The sequence below is a fragment of the Theobroma cacao genome, chromosome 9, assembly GCF_000208745.1.
Source record: "Theobroma cacao cultivar B97-61/B2 chromosome 9, Criollo_cocoa_genome_V2, whole genome shotgun sequence".
NCBI lineage: Eukaryota > Viridiplantae > Streptophyta > Magnoliopsida > Malvales > Malvaceae > Theobroma > Theobroma cacao.
In genome coordinates, this window is record NC_030858.1 from 30,606,817 (window position 1) to 30,615,650 (window position 8,834).

Sequence of the window (8,834 nt, forward strand, 5' to 3'; positions counted from 1 at the left end):
AGGAAAGCCTAATAGCTAGGCCCAAAAATAGTTTTAATTAACTAATCAAGCTTATAAACGGATCAAGCAAAGATTAAAGCAAAAGACTAGGATTAAAACAAACCTGACTTGAGAACATTATGAAAATTAAAAAAAATAGAAAAATAGAAAAAAGAAAGAATAAAATAGGAAAAAGAAAGAACAAGCAAATGAGCAGTAGCAAGTTGGGCATGGCCTTGTCACCAAGCCCAGTAATAATGGCTGTGGACACCTTGCCTAGCGCAAAAATATCACGCCCAGTCAAGCAAGGTAAAAAGGTGAAGTGGTTGTATGGCCACCCCTGCTGAAGTAAGATGTTAGTGGATTGATGTGATTGTGTAAAACATGAATTTCAAAAAAAATTTTTTATAAAGGAAGCAAGCAATCCAATTGCTCACACGAAAACACACATAATTTTTATTGCAAGTAATATAATCACATTCTAAAAAAAAATAAAAATCTATTAAGTAAAAAAAAAACATACTTTTTATATTAAGATTATTATTTTTGGATGCCACCACACTAATTAATGGTTTCCCAACCAAACAAGTTTACCACTTATTCTTAAAAAATGCTTTCAACTTGAACCTTAAGTGCGGAATGCTAGACAAGGAGATAGCAACTGATTTTGTCTCTATTTTCTTCCTAAAATTAATGGCTACTTTACTTTAAAAAAATTCAGTCAAGAATGGGAAAGAGAAAGAAAGATACGACAAAGTTTGGAGTAGGAGAAGAAGTGATGGCTGAAACTTTTTCAAGAAAAAGTATGTACATTTCTTTTCTTCCAATCTCTTTTCTTTTTATTAATACTCTTGCTTCAAAAGTTTAATCAAAATCAAACACCTTTGAATTGATCTTGACAATCCATTTAGAGTTATGGAAGCATCAAACATGCTCTATAATTATCAAAATTAAAATTAGAGCATAAATAATTTAATTATTTGATTATCATTTAGAATTCTTGATAAAATAAAACTCCTTATTGAATAATAACTATTATTTTATTATTATCCATATTTATTTAAAAAAGAATTAATAATAAATAAAAGTGTGATAGTCAAACATTGAGTCTCTTTTTATTAACATAGATGTCTAGATTCATTTTGTAAGAATCTTCCTAGCATTATCTTAGTTTTATGACAACTTTTGTCTTTAATTAAAACAAAAATATTTTATCTTGTCTAAATTGAGATAAATATGTTTCTTATCTAGATTAAGACAAATTATTTTTCTTGTCTTAAATTAAAACAAACATACTTTCTTGTTTAAATTAAGACCAAACATGTTTTTTCATCTAAATTAAGACAAACATGTTAAAGTTGTCATTTTTGTACATAATTTAATTAATCAAATTAAAACATGCATTCTAACTTAAACAAGTTGAATTCTACGAAGCTAAGTGAAGAATCTATTTGGACATAGATATTCCAAGTTCTAATAAACTTGGAATTATTCTTAATCTCATTAAAAATAATTCAAGCTTATATTAACCATGAAATCACTCTACCATAGATTCATGGTTGCACTATTGGATTAACTATTATTACAAGAAACAATTCAATACTAGATATTAATTATTAGTTGTCCAATTGCAAACCTTATACTATAAACTCTCAAAACCATCCAATGATAAAAAGTAAAATTACCGTTTTACCCCTTATGCCAATTTTGTCTCTTAGTCTCAAATTTTATCTAATTAGTAATTCAATACTCTAGATCTAATTGTTTGAGTATCTAGACGTGATGAGTAGCTAATTCATCAATCCACTAGGCCTAAATTAGTCACCAATCTTCGTGAAATTACTAGAAAAAATGTTAATGCTATGAACTCCATTATTTGGATGTATGTTCCCAGATATTCATCTCGATTATAATCCCAAAATAAGAAGTCTAGATCAACACTTTATGATGATCATGCTCATGGTAAATCAAAGATTATAAGGAGATTAAACATGAGTCCACTATCCATTAAGATTTCGGTTCTACTATAAGCAAATGCATAAATGTGAGATCAAGATTTAAGTAGTGGTCAAACTTAAATTTGACATGATTCCAATTCATGTTATAGTGTCATTGCTCGAAGGTAGCCATTTTGATGATTTGAGACTCATTATTCCCTTGAAGTGGATCGCATTTATTTTATTAGAAGTAATCTGGACGTTATAGCCTTAACATAATAAAGTGACTAACTTTATTATATGACTGTGAACAATTTTTAGATTTAATTAAAATATATGTATGCTATGTATGACTCTTGATACAAATATATTTTAATATCTTAATAGAATCATGGTACCTATATAACTAGATAATGAATGCTTACTTAAAACAAACTCTTCATCTAATTATCAAAATGTACTTTCATTACAAATTTAATGAAATTAAGCATGAGAATATACTTATACTTGCTTTCTAAGGCACCATATTCTCAAAATTCCTAACAATCCCACCCCTTGTCCACTGTTATCATAATAGAGTGTAATAGGCTAGTTCGCATCTAGAATTACTTCAAGGTCTATAAGAAACTTATGGAGCCATGTAGCTTCCTTTATTGCTTCACAAGCTACAACATACTCTACCTCCATAATAGAGTTTGCAATACAAGATTGCTTTACACTCCTCCAAACTATGGCTCTTCTTCCAATCATGAATACAGATCTTGATGTCGATTTCCTAAAGTCAACATCAGACTGAAAATCTAAATCAGTGTACCCTATTGCTACAAGGTCACTTTTAGAATATACAAGCATGTAATTCTTCGTTTTATGAAGATAGTTAAAAATGCACTTGACTGCAGTCCAGTGCTCCATGCCAGGGTTTAATTAAAATCTGCTAATCAATCCAATTGTATAACAAATATCTGGCCTAGTGCACAACATAGCATACATGAGACTTCCAACGACAAATACATATAGAATCCATCTTTTGTTTTCAACTTCCTCTCGAGTTTTAGGTGACATCTCCTTAGAAAGTTTGACTCCATGTCTAGAGGGCATAAAACCCTTCTTGGAATCTTGCATAGCAAACTTGGCCAAAATTTTGTCTATGTAGGATGCTTGAGATAATGCTATTTGCTTATTCTTATGATCCCTTATAAGTTTGATCGCCAGAACATAGCTAGTTTCTCCCTAATCTTTCATATTGAATTCTTGGTTCAGTCAACCTTTAACTGTTGATAACATTCCTACATCATTCCCAATGAGTAGAATGTCATCAACATAAAGGACTAGAAAAACATCCTTTTTATCTTGTATCCTTTTATAGACACAAGGTTCGTCAACACTTTGTTGGAAACCGTATGATTTGATAGTAGTATCAAATCTTATGTTCCAAAACCTAGATGCTTGCTCAAGTTCATAAATTGACCTATGCAATTCACAGACCTTATGCTCGTGGCCCTTTTTAATAAAACTTTTTAGTTGAGCAATAAAAATGCACTCTTCAAGATCCCCATTTAAAAATGCAATCTTGACATCCATTTGCCATATCTCATTTTCAAGATATGCAGCTATGGATATGAGGATCTTGATGGATTTAAGTGTAACAATTAGAGAGAAGGTTTCTTCATAGTCAATCCTTTCTCTTTGGGTAAAACCCTTGGCCCCTAGTCTAGCCTTGAAGGTGTCTACTTTCCCATCACTTCCTCTTTTTCTCTTATAAATCCATCTGTGCCTCTATAGGTTTTATCCCTTTAAGTGGATTTGCTAAAGTCCAACTTTATTGGAATCCATGGAGTCTAACTTAGATTTCATTGCCTTATGCTATTCTTCAACACCTACATCGTTAATAGCTTCCTTAAATGTAATATGATCAGATTCATATTCATTTAAGAGTGCAATCATGTTTTCTCCCAAACCCATGTATCTCTCTGGTTGTCTCACAACCCTCCCATTACGTCGAGGAACCACTATTTGATGTTGTGTTTCTACTTTAACCATTGAATCAGACTGTGTTATGACATCTACAAAATTAACTCTTAAATTTGAAGAATCGGACAATTCTTTTAAGACAATTTTACTTCTAGCTTTGTGATTTCTCACAAACTCTTCCTTTAAGAAAGTGGCATTCGCACTAACAAAAACTTTCTTATCTTGAGGACTATAGAAATAATAACCTTTTGTTCCCTTTGGATATCTTACAAACAAGCACATCTCAGTCTTTGGTTCCATTGTTGTGGACTCAGGCTTTAAAACTTGTGCAGGACACCCCTAAGTTTGTAGATGATGTACATATGATTTACGCCTTATCTATAGCTTCCTTAATGTCTTAGGCACAGCCTTAGATGGATCAAAATTAAGCAAGTACTCAGCAGTTTGCATACAATATCCCTAGCATGAGATTGAAAGGTTAGCATAGGACATCATTGATCTAACCATTTCTAAAAGAGTCTTATTTCCTCTTTTAGCTACACCATTATGTTGAGGTGTTCTCGGCACTGACAAATTGGAAACTATCTCATTGTCAATGAGATAATGCAAAAATTCATTCGATAAATACTCACCTCCCTGATCTGATCGAAGTTTTTTCAATTGCTTGCTTAGTTACTTTTTAACTTCAACTTTGAATTCTCTAAACTTTTCAAAGGATTCACTTTTTCTATGCATTAAATACATAAAGCCATGTCTTGAGTAGTCATCAATAAAAGTTATGAAATATTCATAACTTCCTCTAGCTTCTACGTTCATTGGTCCACACACATCTGTGTGCACCAAGTTTAGAACTTTTGGCATTTTGTTACTTTTTGCCTTGGAAGGCCCTTTAGTCATTTTAGCTTCAATACAAGACTTATATACTGGCAAAGGACCCTTAACCATGTCTGGTAGAGTACCATCATTTATAAGCCTATTGAGTCTATTTTGATTGATATGACCTAAACACAGATGCCAAAGATAATTTTGATTTATGCTAGATTCTTTGACTCTTTCAGTTTTAAATCGTATTGCTTTTTATAGCATTTGCAAAATAAGTCATAAGCTCAAGGAAATAAAGATTATATCTTACAATTCCAGAAAAAATAAAATCCTTATTCAAATAAATAGTGAGTGTCTCATTAAAATAAACTGAATATCCAGACTTTATTAAACAAAAGATAGAAATCAAATTTTTATAAGTCTTTGGAATGTAATAAACATTTTCCAAAACTAAGCTATGACCATAAGGAAATTGAAGAATAATGGCTCCCATAGCTAATGTTAAAACGAATGTACCATTTGCCATCCTCATCTGAAACTACCTTTTACTCAGTTTTCTCTTTTGTTGAAACCCCTATAAAGAATTACAAACATGGTTAGTGGCTTCAGAATCTACTGTCCAAGTATTTGTAGAATCAACCACTAAACAAGCTTCTAACATATTTAGAAAACCCATACCTTGTTTACTCTTTCGAATTTCTTCAAGGTGAACCTTGCAATTTCGATTTCAATGTCCTTTCACACCACAATGGAAACATTTTCCTTTGGTATTGTCTTTTGAAGCAGTTTTTTTCTTCATGGGCTTTTTCTTTGCTCCCATTGAGCCCTTAAAAGTCTTTTTATTCTCAACTATCTTTTTTTTACCCTTGGCTTTAGGCTTAGAAGTGGAAACTATTGGGATGAGCCTTGCAGCCAATTGGAATTAGTTAAGGCTTGATTACAATCATGCAACAACATCATTCATGTTGAATGATTAAAGGTTTTCCTTCATCAATAAGACGTCAATTATAACAAGTTGTAAGTCTAATTGGATAAAGTCCATAAGATTAATATGTCTTGCAAGGGAACTATAATGGGTTGCAGTTATGACATTCTTATGCATCAAAGCGTAATCTCAAAATGTTCCTAGTCAATGTATCATTGAGACTAGACATCAATGATACTTAGAGACTAGTATATTCTATATTTCTTACTTGAGAAGTAAGCAACTAATCTCATAGGTTGAAGTATAGAAATACTTGGAATTAAAATGTAGGTGCTTGCCTAGGAAAGCAAGTTCACTGAACATGACCCGCCATGAGAAGTGCATTTGGTATTTCACTCAAGTGTCTATGCAATACTTCTCATGTGTCAGTTGTGTAAATACTCCCTAGACTTGAGACACTAGGTTGTCTTATGTTTGGAGTGCTATGCTTTGATTTCATCCCTACGGATGCCTAACCAAGGATGCCTAAATAGGATGTTTTTGGGTATAGCATGAAGCATGTGATGGCAAATGAGTGGTCAAGGTAGGAATCATCAACCCAAGTGATGTAGGGGGCATATCCTAACTGTTCTGGATGGATATCAGCTTATTGAAGTCCTTGGCCAAGGCGACTTAAAGATTATGAAAGGAGTTTCATAAGTCTTTATAAAGCTGATGATCAAACTTTAAGAACGAATATGGAGATCAGTAAGAGTAGACACTATATCGTGCTCTTATCATCTCTGGGATGTATGATGCGGGAATGAATTACACTGAAAGGCTGATCACTAAAAGGTTGAGTCAAACCATCTTGACTCTTCTAACATTTGGGTGGCCATGATGGATTGCTAGATCCCAATCTTGGTTTATGAACTCTAGGTAGTTAACTTAATTAATGATAAATTTAAAGTAGTTTAAATTTATCTAATTCTAAGTTTAACTTAAGAATTATATGTTGAGTTCATTGCCAACATGTTAGAAGCCTAATGGGTCACACACCTAAAATGAATGTTAAAAATAAAATGGGGGAGGTGATTAAGTTGGACTTAATCCAATTAAAAGTTATGAGCTTCTCAAGCACTTGATTAAAATTGTTTAATTAAGTTGTGCCTAATTAACTAAATTATTTAATTAAATCATTGGGCCTAATTAATTAAATCGTTTAATCAAGTCATTGGGCCTAATTAATTAAATTAAACAATTAAGTTATTGGGCCTACTTGATTAAATTTGTTTAATTAAGTCATTGGGCCTAGTTGATTAAAATTGTTTAATTAAATTGTTGGGCTTAATTAATTAAATTGTTTAATTAAGTTATTAGGCCTAATTGATTAAAATTGTTTAATTAAATTGTTGGGCTTAATTAATTAAATTGTTTAATTAAGTTATTGGGCCTAATTGATTAAATTAAACTATTAAGTTAATTGGGCTTCTAAAGGACTTAATTAAATTGTTTATTCAAATTATTGGATTAATTGGCAATTACAAAATAGTTTTGTAATTAAGGTTTAAAATTAATCCAAGGTATAAATACCTTGTTATAGCCTTCAAACAAAAGAGTGGAAACGGTTGAAAAAAAAAGGGAGTGAACGGCACATTAGAAATTCTTTTATCTTACCGTTCATTGTGTGAAGAAAAATAGTTTTCATTCACTTCATTTTTTTTTTGTGTTCAGCCTCACAATTTTGTGTGGATTATAAGTTTATGAAACTCATTTTTTTTTTTTATAATTGGGAGAAGGGGGATTCGAACCCTGCTCTTTAGGCAGGGGGATAATGCACCAACCAATGAACCAAATCTTTTATGAAACTCATCTTTGCTAGCACATTGTTAAGGCATAGCACTCTCAATCCTTAAAGAAGGATTTTCTCATTCATTGGTGTGGATCACCATTAGAGGTTGCACAAGGATTCCTTGGACAGCTTTGGTTTGCAACAACCAGGCTGAGGTGGTTGAGTTTTTTGAAGGCTGATTTGGTGGTTTAACAAAGTATTCATCAACCTTTGTTATTTAGGAAAAGTGATATGATCATATACTTTTATTTTAATTTAATTCTGTACTCGATTTGGCATGAAAGAGATCCTAGGAAGGTGAGGTGTAAATTTAATTTTTAAATTTATTTTCGTTGCGTTTTATTTGTATATGATGCATGATCAGCCCTCACCCAATAGAAATTGCACGTGCTTCAGGCTTTTTTTTCAAATCAAGAACCTCCACCACATTTTGGAGATCATTCGTTAGCCTACTTAAGGTGTAATCCCTAGTGTGCAGTTCATAATCCAATTTGAACTGTGAAAATGACAAATTCAAGTTATGAATGATCATTGATATTTGCATTTCCTTATTTATCTTAGCACCATTTAGTTCTGCCTCATTGAGACAAGAGATCACTTTCAGCATGTAATGTCTAACTGGCTCCCCAAGTTTCTGCTTAAGGTCCTTAAAAGCATTGATTGCTTTCACCTTAGCAGACTTTGTTTTTGTACCAAACATCTCATGTATGTGCAACTTTATGTTAGCAGCATTACCCATGCCTTCGTGTTGCTTTTGTAATACACTATTCATAGGGGCTAGTATATAGCATTTACCCAGGTCATTTGCATCATGCCATTGCTTATGATATTCAATATCTTGTGGAGTTGATTGGGAAGTTAGTGCTTTAGGCTCATGGTTAGAAAGAACCCATGTGATCTTATCATAATTAAAAACGATACTAAGGTTTCTTTTCCATTCAGTGTAGTTATCAACATTCATAGTGCATTTATTCAACAAAATTAAAAGTTGATTCATATTTGTGATGCAGATATGTTTCTGAAAGTGCATTTGAAATTATGTAAGCATACTAGTTAATTATGGACTTTGAACATTTCATGATGCATGTATGCATGATGACAATATATAAAACCTTATAAATTGTATTATTAGTTTGATGATCATTTACCTTTCTATAATAAATTAATTGACTGTGGGCCATGAGAATTTCCTACTAGACAAATGGGGACCCCCCCCCACTTAACTATGCTACCTAGTATCTTCATACTTAACATGGTTAATGAGCACATTTATTTGGTTCACGAAGTTTACTAACAGAGCTACTGTAGGCAAGTTAATAGTAAATTCATGTTTAGTGTAACAACCATTTTTTCATTCTTTCAAGCTGTT

The 8,834-nt window shown here is 32.1% G+C and overlaps 1 protein-coding gene across 1 annotated transcript; it reads right to left on the reverse strand.

Moving 5' to 3' along the window:
- On the reverse strand, positions 7,833–8,426 carry LOC108663290. The gene has a single exon (XM_018126893.1). It carries the CDS (start codon positions 8,424–8,426, stop codon positions 7,833–7,835), a length of 594 nt encoding a protein of 197 aa, XP_017982382.1.

Bases quoted from the DNA above. Each gene is read 5' to 3' on its own strand.
- LOC108663290 (XM_018126893.1), bottom strand. From the start codon at position 8,426: ATGAATGTTGATAACTACACTGAATGGAAAAGAAACCTTAGTATCGTT.